The 16,108-nt window shown below is 42.2% G+C and overlaps 1 protein-coding gene across 1 annotated transcript; it reads left to right on the top strand.

The window, feature by feature from the left end:
• Nucleotides 1-9,534: 9,534 nt before the first annotated feature.
• LOC112902068 (cysteine-rich receptor-like protein kinase 25) lies at nt 9,535-15,695 on the top strand. The gene is made up of 7 exons (XM_025970976.1): nt 9,535-9,616; nt 9,925-10,082; nt 10,172-10,433; nt 14,223-14,457; nt 14,539-14,689; nt 14,806-14,997; nt 15,432-15,695. Exons 2-7 carry the CDS (start codon nt 9,927-9,929, stop codon nt 15,438-15,440), a joined length of 1,005 nt encoding a protein of 334 aa, XP_025826761.1. The 5' UTR covers nt 9,535-9,616; nt 9,925-9,926; the 3' UTR covers nt 15,441-15,695.
• Nucleotides 15,696-16,108: the final 413 nt, after the last annotated feature.

Below are 16,108 nucleotides of genomic sequence, written 5' to 3'. Positions count from 1 at the left end.
ATTTCTTCTAATTCCAATTAATTTTTAGGATGTTGATCTTCAGTAAACATGTCGCCCTTTGTTATTGGAACTAGTGTGGCTTTGCTCTTATCTATCTCAAATATCTTAAGCATTTTCTCAATATATGTCTTTTGAGATAATCCTAGCACTCCTTTGGTCCTGTCTCGGTGTATCTCAATGCTCATAATGCAAGAGGCTTCACCAAGATCCTTCATATCGGTATAAGAGATGTAGCATAAGCTTATCACTACTTGCTAATAGGATACCAAGTCGTATTTAGTTTTTAGACCCACTTGCAGCCTACTGGTTTGACTATATCAGAAATTTTCTACTAAATCCTAAACATCGTTAGCGCTCATGAACTTAAGCTCATCTTCCATAGCCTCAACCCATTTAACAGAATTTTCACTTGATACCACTTCTCTGAATAAGATAGGATCTTTAACTTTTCCAACATTACATATATCCGCACTTAAATATGTCTCATAAATCTTAGAAATAGCAAGTCCCCTCTCCTGTTGTTAGGCTCTTCAACTGGTTGAGGAGGAACTTGAGGTTCTTCAAGAAGATTATTATTTTCAACATTAGGAGCTACTGGCTCAGCTTGAGGTTCACTCGCTGGCTGATGAGTTACTTCAGCTAGAATAGCAGTGCTTAGTAGCCTGGTATCATTGTTTCATGAATCATCGGAATGGGAATCTTAGCCCGGATTTCTTCAAGATTAATTTCCTTCCTTTTGTAAGCTCCCACTGATCTCTAGATCCTCTATGAACATAGCCTATCTAGTGTCAGCAAACTTAGCGAAGCGACCACGACAGTAGAACCGATATCCCTTAGACTTATGAGGTATCTAATGAAATGACAGCTTTTATCTTATAATCTAATTTCTGTTAATATGGATTAAATAACTTAGCTTCAACGGGATAGCCCCACACACAGAAATGACTAAGTGATGGTTTCCTCCCATTCCACAATTAAAATGTAGTTTAATTTTGGGCATTAACTTTGCTAAGAACTTGATTAAATATAAGCGCGCTATTTTTAATGCTTTCATCCATAGTTCCACACTAGTATAGAAAACATCTTTTATTTTTAACAATTGTCCCGGCCATTGTTGGGCCTAAGACTAATGATGATATTAGTCCCGGGTCCAACGGCAAGAGGCCGGAGGGGACCTTTAGTCCCTATTGGTGTTACCAACGGACTTTTAGTCCCTATTGGTAGCACCTACTGGGACTAAAGGGCCGGGGTTCTATGTGTTATTTCAAAAGGAAAGTATCCCAAGTAGAGTCACATGTGCTATGTAGGTGGGGTGGCAAGGAAGTTATACGCGAGACAAGAGATCTCGGGTTTGAGTCCTAGGTGCAGAATAAATTTTTTGCCTTGCACAGGCTCTTTAGTCCCGGGTGTGGGAACCGGGACTAATGATCCGGGTCTTTAGTCCCGGATTCGTAGTTCCAGTTCCATAATCAGGACTAAAGAGGGTTTAGAACCGGGACTAAAGGGCGTTTTTGTACTAGTGCCACTAGAAAGTTAGAATGACTAAGCATGCTATGCACCTTATCCATAGATGTGCAATTGCGGCACTCATTAACTTCATTTTGCTGTGGCTCGCACGATATAGAATATTGGATCTTAACACCATTTTCTTCAAGGTACTTAGCAAATGCTCTAGGAATCTAGCCAAATGGAGCATGTCTCCTATAATATTCTCCTCCTTGATCCGATCTTACTAATTTAATAGTAATACCGTGCCTATTTTCCACTTCAGCCTTATACATCTTAAATTTATCTAATGCTTCAGATCGATCGCGCGTGGGGTAGATATGTCAGAAACGGTTAAATATGTCCTAAACGAGAGAATTTTTAGTGAATATAATTAATGAATCATAACCATCCACTAATACTACTGGAAAAGGGCCACAAATGTCAGTTTGAATTATTTCTAATAAGCTTGTGCTTCTAGTAGCTCCTTCTTAATTTTCTTAGTGAATTTCCCGTTAATATAGTCGATGCACTATTCTAAGTTTGAAAGGTCTAATGAATGGAGTACCTCTTCTCTAATAAGATGCTCAAGTCTCCACATTGAAATGTGGCCCAAATGACAGTGCCACAATTTTGTAGAAGTCTCATCATTTCTCTTGGCTTGTTTGTCACATCATTACAGTAATATCTTTATCATGAGAGAGCGAATAAAGTTGAGCTTGCAAATGATCAAGGCAGACACTAATATTTTGAAACTTAATATCACACTTGTGGTCCCAAAACTCACATGTGTCTAGAATTATCTAATCTAGAAATAGAAATGAGGACATCATTTAATTGTGGATTAAAGCCGCTTGGTAGCTCCAAGGCAAAGCTCCTAATGCCTTCAACTTTAACTTCATTTCCATTAGCCACTCTTAGACTTCGCCCCCCTCTCTTATAGTTCGCATCAAACGGTATGCCTGCAACAAATTGGAAATGTGCACATTAGCATCTGAGTCAGTCCACCAGGTATTAAGGGAAAATTAACTATAGATGATTCTTCAATAAATGGAACATAATCAATAGTATCTTTGTTCTTCAGCTACTCCTTGAAGCCATGACAGTCCTTTTGCAGATGCTTAGGTGACTTGCAGAACTTGCACAATTTCTCATCATGATTCTTCTTATGTGAAACAAACTTGTTCACCTTATGCTTCTTATGCTGTTCTCTGCTGCTTCCTAATACAGGCTGATTCTTAGAAGGGTTGCTGAAACCAACAAAGTTCACAACATCATATATTCTGTCAACCTTCTTAGAAAACTGTCCGGTACCAGCGACAACCCTAATCCGGCCTCACTCCCACTCTCAGCCGCTCACTTCATACTTCTCTTTTCTCTGGTCCGAACGGTGTCCGCTTCACCCACTCCTCATGCAACCCGCCGCCGCCACCATGAGCCAACACCGTAGCTCATGTCGTGCCACCGCCACCGTCCTTCATGCACTAAGATTGTACATTATAAGATCTGAGACTGCAAATCCTAAGATTGTAGTGTTTTCTTTGCACTTCTGTAGTGTGGGAAGTATGCACTAAGTTTGTTCTCTACATTCTAATAATCCTACACCTCAGCACCTTTGTTTAATAATCGTGTCTGTGTGTCATATATGTTGAGTCTTGGTACAAGTGATCATGAGTACATTGTCGATGAGATAGATGTTGACTAGACATCTTTCTCATTGAAATGCTTTAGTGCAGATGCTATCTCCTTTGTGCCATCCAATTGTCATTTGGTGTCTTGGTAGGCACAGGATTGGGATGGAAATGTTGATGCTGTAAGTACACCTATTTCTTAGAGTTGTTGAGCCAACATATCTCGGTGTCATCTAAGCACTGAGTGCAATTCTTTTTCCCTTTAAATGCCCAAACACATTATGGCCACCTAGTACATTAGTAGTTCTGCAAAATAGCATCCCACATAGTGAAAGGTTCTCTATTAGACTCATTATAGACCTCAACAACTTATGACTAGAGTATTTTAGATCATCCACAAGCGGTCTCGGATACACATCAATGTCACTACTAGCCTGATATAGACTGGAAGTGAGAATTGACATCATAATGTTTTTCCTCTTGTTACAAAGCTAGATGCTATGCAAGCTACTGATGCAAATAAATGGGTTCACCCCATCTGTGCTTACTGGAAACCAAAGGTTCCTCGAATCTTCTAAAAACTCTCCAAACTTGAAATCAATGACGTGCCATTGGCTTGAATTTTCCGGTTGCCACATATAATAATCTTTCTTGTGCCCTTCTTTGTGCCAACACAATAGATGCACATCCTTGCTTGATGCAAACAAATTCCTCATGCGAGGAATTAATAGAAAATACCATGCAACTTTCTAAGGAGCTCCATGTCTCATTTCCTTATCACCCCCTTCATTTCTTCATTTGTATCGAGGGGTTACATAGTCGGGGTATTCAGTTATATAGCATGGTCACAATGGAATAGGATGCAGTCATTCTTACAAGCACATATTTTTTCAACATCTAGTCCCAAAAGGCAAATATTCTGTTTGGCCTCATATAAGTGGTCTTGGGTATCTCATACCGCTTCAGCAGCATGTCCCTTAGCATGTTTAAAATAGCATTGAAGCCCCGATCAGTCAAATGATGGATGGTCTTTAGCTAGAGAAGCTTTAATGATGTGAAGAGATTTGTGAATTTGTGCTTACAACCGGATATAGTGGTGTCTTCATATCTGTCACCAACCTTTTCAATTTCTAAAACTCCACATTAGTATACCCATCATACCCCATGGCATCACGAACCATCTCATCCACTTGGTTGGCTATATTAACATAATTGCCACCGATATCAACTAGGTCATCATCGCTGACATCATACCCAACAATTTGACTACCATAGAGTGCTGCACCATCTTGGCTGCCATATAGTCCTTCCTCGCCATCCTACCCAGCAGTTAGTAGATTGGTAGAGAATCCATGCCCATATGACTAGCCTACAGGTCTCAATCATCAATGCCTTCCTTGCCATACATGATCCAACATTTGTAGTCATTCGTTAAACCTCGAATCATCAAATGAGCATGGATATGCATTGAACTTGAGAACTTTGTGAAATTCTAAAAGTCAACATATGGACAACACATGAAAGACTTGCGCTGATTCAACTTATCCACCTCCATTGCGACTATCAATGACTTTAGACCATTTAAGTACTCTCTACAACTATGGTTCCAAAGATACATCAATCTCCAATCTGCCATCTACATAGTTAAGCAAGAAAAAAATTATTAAAATTCATGCTTGTACTGAATAAAAATTCAATTTTGTACTGAATAAAAAGTCAAACCTATACTAAATAAAAATCTAAGGATGTCCCTTTCTTGCATCTACTACTTCTAAAAAGCACGCACAAACACTTGAACACCAAATGCTTCAATTAAAAATGATTATCTCAATGATTCTCTCACTAAACTAAGTCACATGAGGAGGAAGAAGAGGGTCTTCTGATGCCAAGGCGACTGTGTCGGTATGTTGCAAAGAAGCACCCCAATATATTAAAGAGAGCTGTACTTGGGACAATGATCAAACAACATGGTTGTCCTAAGATCAATAGTTAATGGTTCTGCTTCCAAACATTTGCAGGCAACAAAATCATTGTGTGACATCCTGACCCAGGATAGATTTGAGCCCACTAGTAGCCTATGTGTGAGTGGCATGGTATGTGTGGGAGGTTGTCCCACCTTGCCTGTTGAGGGTGAGATTCACCAACATATAAACCCAAGTGCCAAATGCATTCCAACCTTCGGGTTAACCCTTTTACATGTAGAGGATGAAAGTGTAAGCGAGGTCGATGCGAGTGCGTGTTTTACATAACGTGCAAGTAGGACTGAGCCATATTTGAGACTCGAACATTATAGTTTGTATCATAGCCGATCTTCGTGGTTACACGGGCCTATGCGGGCTAGGCATGCAGACATATGGCGCATGGCAAGTGTGGGCTCTGTGTGGTCACATGGTATAGCTTATGTGCCGGTACTAGACGCATGGATGTGTACTAAGAGAGGAAGTTCCTGGTCAATTGCCTAGTGTGCGAGTATGTTGCTGAGGAGGATGTCGGGTCTTTTACGGGTGTGTATGTGACATCTGGCTCATGTGTGAGCGGCATGGCATGTGTGGGAGGTTGTCCCACCTTGATAGCTGAGGGTGAGGTTCACCAACATATAAACCCAAATGTCAAATACATTGCAACCCTCGGGTTAACCCTTTTACATGAAGCGAGGATGAAAGCATAAGTGGGGTTGATGTGAATGCGTGTTTTACTCAGTATGCGAGTGTTGGTATTTTTAACGGTTACTGATAAATCCGCAAACGTACAAATACCATTGTAGCTTTCAACCACGAGTATTCTAGGGTACCGTATCCACTGGAAAACTTGAGTATATTATCTACAATTTAGATTCGTCCAAGGCCACCACACTGGATGGAGGTAAGCGGTAGAGAGGACTTCTATGGCTAAGGATCTAAGATGAGCTAGAACTATCCTAATTGCTTACTTCGGGCTAGCGGCTTCTTCCTGGATAAAACTAGACTGCTCCGGTACTTTGGCTTCTGTGCTATACCCGGATGTGGAGTATTACAGAGGATGGAGAGGGTTGTCACCATCTACCACCTACCTATACAAACCGTTGGGGCATACTGATGGGATATGAGGTGGGCTATGCTAGCGATAAACAAAAATTTCCACCACATAAATCAGGAAAACTGCTGTTATAGATCACAGAATTACCACTAGACACGCGGATGCGGAACTTCTGTAGTGCGTCGGGGTAGTGCAGTCAGTCGCCGGCAGTGTAGTTGCAAGACCTCCTCACGTGCGGCTCGTCCTCGTGCAGCAGATGCAGCACCTCCAAGGTATCCACACGTACGGGGAAGAAGCGTCGCACTCCGGATTGCTAGGTCCGCGAGGGCAATTGTGGGAGCGGGCGTGGGAGGCGGCTGCCAGCAAGCATGGAATTAGGGTACACCCCTCCATTCGCCTCCACCCCTTCTTTTATAGGCGCCGACTAATGGGCTTCCTAATCGAGGCCCATTAGTGCACCTAAACCCAGTCTAATTCGGATCATATCCTCATTAGACATCCAGCCCCTTAAGTGTGTGACCCTATGAGGTCACGTGCGAACAAACATGGCCCGAGTACTCCTACTCGATCAATAGTTGACAACAGCCTCTAGCAAGACGTGTCAACTCCTATGCGCGCGCAAAGATCATATCAGACGAGCCGTCACAATCTCATACACATGCTATTCCCTTTGCCTCACGATATTTGGTCTAGCTCCAAGTTGACCTCTCTTTCTTGATGCTGTGATCCAAAATCCTTGATTAACACTTAACCCTAGCATAGCCATGCATTTCTTGATCCGATCACTTGAGGGGCCTAGAGATATCTCTCTCAAGCAGAGAGGGGCAAATCCTATCTTATATGACCATGTCTCACAACATACTTCTTGACAAACCCGAGAACCACCTTTATGACTACCTAGTTACGGAGTAGCGTTTCATGGCTCCTAAGTAGGTCAGTTCACATCTTGAGTACATATGACAATCTCATGTTAAAGGACACAGCGTACACATTGTGTAATGAGAAATCACTATTTCTCGAGTTGGGTTGGTCCAGCCTTATGTCATACATGCACCCACATTATTAGTTTGACATCTTCATGTCTATGACTTGTGAAATAGAGTCATCAACTAATACATGTGCTAGTCTAATATTCATGTGTATCTATACATGAACTCCGACTAGGAACAACTTTAGAATAACCATACAAGTAAAGAGTCTCACAAACAATTCACATAATTATCAATCAATATAAGTTGCCTTTCATGGATACTCAATGAACACATAATACATCATGGATACAACGAAATATGATCATCTCTATGATTACCTCTAGGGCATATTTCTAACACATACAACAATCAGAGGTAACTTCTAGTCTAGACACCACGTCTACACCGTCTTTTACTACTCCAGCCACAGCTAAGATCATCCATCTCTACCAGGAGTCTTAGACTAGAACATCCACTAAACTAGTGAACGATGATCCCATAAGCAACTAAGGGATTAGAACTAAACTTAACTAAGAAGCTAAAGCACAAAAGAAATCACGCATACTTACTATGATTAGTAAGCATCCGTCAAGGTACAAGCTGGAGGAGAGTGCTGACAGTTCCCCGACATCCCCTTACTCTCTTACTATTTTCTAACACCACTAAGGCAGCGCTAAACTTCTAGAGTGAGCCTTGAGCTCGAATATGAGAGTGTAAGCATGAGAGAGGACTATGAGTTGTGTGTTGCCGTGTCTCCAATGTGAGCCTCCCATCTAGTATTTATAGGCTTGGAGAGGTCGGTTCTGGCCGCTAATTTAGATGGAGACATGCGCAACCGACTTCGTAGACACGTGGAAGCTAGAGGCAAGGGGGCTTAGTGCTAGCTCGGCCTAGGTTCGGTTGAACTGTGAGCACCGCCTCTCGCCACTGACTTTGTCGGGTGACTACCCTGTGGGCCCTTATGGTGGCTACATGTGTCCCATGCAGAATTAAGGCGGTTTACCCCTGTTTGTGAGCCCATGGATCTGTGTGCTTGCCTCTGATTTGCCGGAAGTGTGTTACCTTGGATCTTGCTTGTGCTTTTCTTTATTTTCTGCCAAATGGACTTGCACATATTTGTAGACAAACATCTATGGAATCCGTTAGATAAAGGTCCCATTCTAATGTTAGTCCGTCTTTGCATTTAATATTTTACATTTTTATGCAGGATTTGACGGTCGAATTTAGTACTTAACGACCGTCAACAGCGAGTAGGATAGAGCTACATTTGGGATTGGGACATTTCACATTGCCAAAGTACCTAGATGACAAAACGAGGCGGTGGTGTCAGTTTGGTTAGTGAAGGAGCATTATGGATCGGCTTGGAGCAGCAACACGGACCCCAGCTACCGATGGCTCTGTGGTGCGCGCGGGCGGCCCTCGACATGAGGCGGCGGCGGCGCTGTTGTGCACGTGGCATAGCTAGCGCGTGGGGCACTTGGTCCTCGACATGTTTTGTTGTGCCTCGTCTCCGATGGTAGGGGCGGTTAATAGAGATGTGTTTTTTTATGCCGCGTCTACGATATACCCACATACAAGATGCGTTTTGTTTACCGCCAATGGAGGCAAACATACTGGAGACCAAGATGAAAGCGTAAGCGGGGTTGATGCGAGCGTGTGTTTTACTCAGCGTGAGTAGGACTGGGGCGTTACACATTGCTGAAGTACCTCAATGATAAAAGGAGGCGGTACTACAAATTCCATCTCCAATAACCACCCTATCATTGGTGACATGCCTTTTTGAGCTGCGTCTCTGATGATATGCTACATCAAAGATGTTGATGAACAGGGCACCTCTCTGATTATTGGGGTAATCATTAGACATGTTTTGTTATGTTGTGCTACTCTCCGACGGTAGGGGCAGTTAATAGCGATGTGTTTTGTTATGCCGCGTCTACGATATACCCACATCGAAGATGCGTTTTTTTATTGCCAAGGGGGCCAAACATAATGGAGACCCAGATGAACATGGCACGTCTCTGATTTAGTATGGGAGACGCTTTTCAAATCCGTGTATCTGATAGGAGTGTCTTGTTTTTGACTTTCTTACGTAGTGAGAGATCCAACCCCACTACATAAAATGGACAGTTACTTGACAATTAATTATATTTTTCACCGTCTGACGAACTGAGACCGCTCTATATTGATCTAATCTGTGCACTCGACCCTCTCCTCTTCACTCGTTTGTTTTATAGAGCACTAAAAACCAACATTAATTAATGATGAGCCGCGTTCAGATGCGTGCACATAGCAATGATAGTATAAACACTGTGTTACCCCTATTCAGATCCTCACTGGGCATCTTCGGCTAGAGTCAAGTTATATTTGTTTATTCGGCTGGTACATATCCTCTCTGTGTTTCTCTATATTAATTGCCGCATTGGAGGCATTGACCTCCCGGAGCCTCAGCCTCCTTTGTTGTTCCTCTTCTTCCCTTCAGCCAGCCAGGACGATCCTTCAAGTGTTCTTCTCCAGGTTAGTTCATTTAAGAAGCTAGTTACTTTTAATTTGTTTTAATTGCCGCAACTATTTTTGCGCGTGTTGAAGCTTATCATGCTGCTAATCTGTTTATGCGTATACAGTTCCCTCACGCCCCGGTTATGAGTCTCTATATATATACACAGCATGCTTACATTCAGAAGGTTTCAGAACAATCAAATGTTCATGAACATTCTGTTCTAAATGCATATGTTTTAAGCCCATATAGGTGGTAACGGAACAATCTTTAATTTGACAGTCCATCCTTCGTAGTGTCTCAAATCGATAACTTTTTAAATCAACAGAAATGGCCAGCGATGCGAGCCAAGGTGAAAGTCTGGAGAGACAGCAGAGTCTACCTACGTTGCCATCGAAACTAACATTAGACTACCTGAAGAAAATTACTAATGATTTCTCCTCAGATCGCGAACTTGGTCATTCCGAATTTGGGACATATTATAAGGTATGACTACTTCCTAGTATTAAGCATGGAACTCCAAGAAAAATCATTATATTAAAGATCCAGCATTTAATACCTGAGAGGTTAAACAGGGAATTCGTGGTAATGGGGACATTTTAGCTGTGAAGAAGCTTGCTGAAAACTCGCCACTGCCACGGAAGAAAACATTTGAGAATGAGGTTACAAACCTTATGAAACTTCGACATGAAAATATAACAGAGTTAGTTAGCTTCTGCCGTGAAGCGCAAATGACATTGGATCAGCGCCAGGGAAGATACGTGGCTGTTCATGTTGACGAAAGTTTACTCTGCTATAAATACCTGTCTAATGGAAGTCTTGACCAGCATCTTTTCGGTACGTGCACTGTCTGACAATTTTTCATTTCTCTGTTTAGTGCTTTACAATTACAGTACTCAGACGGTGAATATGGTGCTCATTTCCTTCTACGCTGTGTGTGGTCCTAGGAATTGGGATAGATGTACTGAATTGGAATTCCATCTCAAAACTATTTGAATGAAAATAGGGATTGAATTTAGCTCCATTAGTTGGGAGAGCTAAATTTCACTGAGGATTCGGCCATCCATACTCAAATTTATTGCTGCCATCCATGCTTTGATTTGTGCTTCCACATGGTTTTGTGCACGTGGAACATAGCTATATCACCATAACTTGTATGTGTTCCTGAGCTTAAAGTCCCATTGACATGTTTCAAACAGGCTTTGTTTTGATGATGAATTTGACATGAGCAATATTAGGAACCTGATAACGGCACCCTATATATTTAATTAAAGATTAGTTGGAGATTAATAATGGAAAGAAAACAGAGAGTAATTTCTATAACACACAGATCAGAGCACAATGTTAATTTATGGCTGGATTTGTCCATGTCAATGTGATTATTTCCTTGTAGTCGTTATTAGTATAGGCATAGATAGATAGAACCAACGATATCTATGCAGGGATTTAGGTGGGTTGGGGGCGGGGGGGGGGGGGGGTGATACAATCATACTAGTGCCCCTCCCATTCTGAGCGTAGTTAGAATACACAGAGATTAAAGTAATTGAAGGAAACAGAAGAACAACACGATGACCTATATATCGTAGTATTCTGACAACATGAAGAACATCATATCGTAGTAAACTACAGCACACAACTAAATGTCCAGTTCGAGGCATCACCATAACAAAACTTAGTACGCAGGAAAGACTTTATGGGAGTGTTTGGATACAAGTGCTAATAATATTCAAAAGTTCTAAACTTTAGCATTAATCCATCCAAATAGGAGTGTTAATGGGGTGGGCTAAACTTTAGCCAAGACTTAAAAACTTTAGCAAGAGTATGAATGCTAAAGTTTAGCGCTCAACTTTAGCCCATCCAAACATATCCATAGACAACAGTTCCAATAAAGAAATGACACCTATGCACATCATCATTGCCATATTTCAACCAGCAAAGGTAGGACCGTCACACCCTGTCCTCCAAAACCGTACTGCCCAGCCCTTCCGAGGGACGGGCTCGCATACGTATAGCACCTTACTTAAACTTTTATCCTCACTTTGTGTAAAAAAGTTAATCCGAAGGTGCAATGGCTGGAGGACAAAGGCTTATAAGTTAGCTCCATCCTTCTCAATTAGTAAGATGGTAACTAAACATGTGCACGCAGTACTCATGGACCACTACTATATCACATCCAAATTGAGCCTAGCATCACAAGGACCATAGATTTTTATCCTAGAGAGAAAACTCTTTAATCTCTAATCAACTCCTTCAACAAGCTAAGAGCATTGCCGGTTACAAACAACTATGATTAGACCTTGGGATTTATTCCTGGAGTCAATCAAGGAAATGTACTCAATTGGGTCCACTAAAACCAAGTCCATCAATGCTTCCTCCCCCTTCTTACTGAGTCAAACTACCATAACACTAAGTCTTCGCTATTACGGAACAACACATCCATCTTTAGCATTTGTCCCGGCCATAGTTGGACCTGGAACTGATCTAGGCATTACTCCTGGGTCCAACGGCATAGGGCTATTTAGTTCCGGTTGGAGGCACCAACCGAGACTAAAAGTTTATCTTTAGTCCCGGTTGGTGGCTCCAACCCAGACTAAAGACTAAAAGTTCAAAACTTTTAGTCCCGGATGGTGGCATCAACCCGAACTAATGGTGTTACCAACCGGAACTAAAGACCCCTTTAATCCCGGTTGGTGGCACCAACCGGGAGTAAAGAGTCATCCACAGATTAGTTCAAAAGGAAAGCATTCTAACTAGAGTCACATATATTGTGTAGGTGAGGTGGCAAGGAAGCTATGTGTGAGGTAGAGATATTGTGTTTGAGTCCCACGGGGCATAAAATTTTTGTAGCAACTGGGACTAAAGCCCACTTGTGTAGTAGAGCTTGGGCCATTATGCATGATCAGCCACTAACTCCATGACTTGCAAACGAAGTTTAACACGTCACTCCATGATGGCCTTGTCACGAAGTAGCCAATAGGCAACCACACAAAGTATGCGAAGTTCATCTAAAGACCGGATGCCAATTGCCAGCCCACTAAGTAAATTGCTGGTGATTGCGTCTCTAGGCCTGTATGGAAGGCCACTAAAGGTTAAGATATCATCATGAAGAGAGTAGTCTCACAGGTACCATCACCATATCGCGTGAGCCGCTGTGGCCACCCCTGATCCGGCCTCCATCATGAGGCCATCGACTCGACCGATGGAACCCACCACCCCTGGGCACCCATTGCAGCCTGCAGCAATTGTGACAATGTTGAGCGCAACTGCTGCTGTAACACTCATGTGGCGGCTCTGCAGGCCTCCGCCGCACACAAACAGTGCCAGCCAACGATGGAGCACAGTGGAAACCTGCAGCCCCATCTCCAAGAGTGTCCAATATATTAGCGCCTAATAATTCTAGATTAGGACTTTTCAAAAGAAATTTAGGCATAGAAAGCACCACTTGCTCCAACAGCGGTCCTATATTTAGTTCAAAAAAATTAAAATATGCCATGTCAACCAGTAACTAATTCCGTCGATTTTTTGTTTACGATCTTTAGTCTGACACCGGTGCCGATGAGTTTCAGGCCGCTGCATTGTCAGTTTGTCACCATAAGCAGGGAATCATTTAGTCGCACCACTCGGTAGCCTCTAGCCTGACTCATCCATCTCACGCCTTGCCATGCCTTGTTCTTATCCATTCATCCTTCTCACGGATGGCCCAAGCTCTTCCTCTTCCTCCCATGCTTTCTGTTCTCTCCACCATCTCTTGACCTGGAGGCGTGCATCGCTCGCGCCATCACGGGCATGGAAGGTCACGCCCGGGGCCGTCGCCGGATTGGGGCGCTTGCGGTCGACGGCATGCGCTGCATGCGGCGTGTGGCTGCCCATTTCAGGGCGCACAGCGGCGCCGTACGGCCGGAACACAAAGGTGAAGGCGTGGGCCCAACAAAACAAAGCGCAAGCATGGATTGGGAGCAGATTGTATCGGTGGAAATATAGCTTCAGAGATCGCTGTTTTTGAACGTGCGAAAAAATTGGGAGCTCGGTTAGCCATATGTTGGAGCTACGATTTTCAAGTTTGTACCCAAAATGAGATTTTTGGGTTATGTATTGGGCACTCTTGGAGATGCTCTCAACATGCCACGCTGTGCAGCAACTGCCATCCCAACCTGCGGTCCACCCGTAGGATCCTGGAACCGACCGGTTCTACATCCATAAGCCAAAAATGCTCTCTGCCCCCACCCTGGCCGCTATCCCACCACACATCCTCCAACGAAGGAGATGCCGGATCTAATCGCCGGGGTGCAAAAGCATGCCAGCACCGGACCTGGGGGGAGGAGTTGAGCTCATGAGGAGGGGCCTGCTGCCCTTTCACCACCATAGGCGGCCACGAGCTCAAGTGGTGATGATGAGGAGGGATGTTAGGTGCAGGGTACTGGTGCGGGCAGCGCAGAGTTCCTCTTGTATCCTTTTTCCTGGCCTAATTTGTGAATCTAAAGTGGGCCTACGAAGTTCTAATGTTGTTTATATTAACAATCATAATTGCAATATTACCCTATAAAGAAAGTGTTGCCAATGTTGTGCATTACATTTGGAGTTCATTGTCTTCAAATACTTATTTGACTGCATTGTACTTTTATCCAGATGAAGGTCATAATAAAATTGACTGGGACAAACGATTCAAAATAATTAAGGGGATCTGCCAAGGTTTACGTTTCCTTCACAAGGAATTGGATAGGCCCCTTGTTCATATGAACCTTGTGCCTAGCTCGATATGGTTGGATGATAACTGGGTGCCAAAGATTGCTGATTTTGGGCTGTCGAGACTCTTTGGCCAAGAGCAGACCCAGGTGTACACAAAGAATGTTGTGGGACAACAGTAAGCTGCAATAACAAACTAATAGTTTTCCATTTGTTAATTATTAGGTCGACTGTATTTGATTATCTTAAACTCTTTCAGTGGATATATGGCTCCGGAATATCTATTCAATGGTGAAATAACCACAGGGTTAGACATTTATAGTTTAGGTATGATAATACTAGAGATCGTCACTGGAGAGAGGAACGGTGCTAATAGACAAGACAGGGCAGCAACGAAATTTGTTGACAAAGTAAGAATACAGTACTTGGTGTCTTGAAGATTAAAAATTCATCTTTAGAATTTTGTACTACATTCCCTATCTTGTATTATTATTAAGGAATCAAGGATCATAATAAAAATCTGTAGGTGCGTCAAGATTGGAAGACAGATGACGATATAACATGCAAGTATCCTTCACTAACTGTATTTGGATTAGAGCAAGTAAAAGCTTGTATTGTAATTGCGTTGAAGTGTTTGGAAGTTGATCAGAACAAGAGGCCTTCCATAGAGGATATCATCGATAAGCTCAATGGGAAATTTGTACCAATTTTTCAGCAGGTATGAGTACTTGAGACAACATCACACCTGTACTACCTTTAAAAACTATTTATTTCATTATATTTTGCTATGTATAAGAAAACATTTGTTTTGTTAAAGGGTTGGCAACTAGAAGAATTCATGGATTACACTTTGAATGTCTTGAATCAAGTTAAACTCAATATTCAATCAGTATAATCTTTTTTTCTTTTTCACGTGCAGTGGCATTCCATTCAAATGATACAATTATATTTACCAAAAATCTTTGATACATTAGCGACACAAATTTCTGCACCACGTCTTAAGTAGTTACTCTATATTTTTAATTCGTCTTTAACTTTTACTCCAACAGCCCAATAACTGCAAAATCATAGAGTTATATTATGCATCTCTCCTCTCTCTCACTCTCTCAGGCTTATATATGCCTCTGAAATTTTGTGTCGCCCTTTTTGCAGCATGAATAAAACGTGGTCCTTTCGAGGAGCAATTGATGTCCAGTATAAAGTAAACATGCTCTATTGTCAGCAGAGCTCACATGTTTTCTTTCGGAAGCAAGACACTTTTGAATACATAAGACAAACGTTGTTCATTTTATGTCTTCTTTTTTTCAACAGCAGAATTGCCTCTATGATTGTACTTGTTTCAAATTAAGATGTCTCTCTGTAATGAAGAATGGTTGTCTCGATTGATATATGACATGAACACCATTAGCTTGTGTCTCTTAGACTGCAGGATAAGTGTCGGTGATTGTTACTAGTAAAAGATTTATAAGGTGGAAACTGAGCCTATATAGCTTGATTTTAGCATAGGGACACACAAATTATACAAGTTCGGACCGCTGGGATGGTGTAAAATCCTACATCGGTGCCCGCCTTATGTAGATCTAGGGGGCAGGGTTACAGGTAGAAGGGATGCCTATCCTTGTTGGTTATTACAAGGCCACGGAGTATTTCATTTTATTACAACCTCTTATCCCTTAATTCTCGGCTCAGATCTATCCCCATGATCCCTTAATTTCAATTAGGTTGTTGTGTAGGTGCAGATCCATTGACCAGCAATAGCAAAAGATTTTACACCACTGTAGGCTCATTTCCGAACTCAACCGGCAAGATAAAGATAAATTAATTTTCTA

The sequence above is a fragment of the Panicum hallii genome, chromosome 8, assembly GCF_002211085.1.
Source record: "Panicum hallii strain FIL2 chromosome 8, PHallii_v3.1, whole genome shotgun sequence".
NCBI classification, from domain to species: domain Eukaryota; kingdom Viridiplantae; phylum Streptophyta; class Magnoliopsida; order Poales; family Poaceae; genus Panicum; species Panicum hallii.
The sequence above is the reverse complement of the archived record's forward strand: the minus strand, read 5'-3'. Positions and strand labels throughout refer to the sequence as shown.

Coding starts and splice junctions, on each gene's coding strand:
- LOC112902068 (XM_025970976.1), top strand. CDS start 9,927: ATGGCCAGCGATGCGAGCCAAGGTGAAAGTCTGGAGAGACAGCAGAGT. Junction 10,083..10,171: donor AATTTGGGACATATTATAAG/GTATGACTACTT, acceptor GAGGTTAAACAG/GGAATTCGTGGTAATGGGGA. Junction 14,690..14,805: donor CAACGAAATTTGTTGACAAA/GTAAGAATACAG, acceptor AAAAATCTGTAG/GTGCGTCAAGATTGGAAGAC.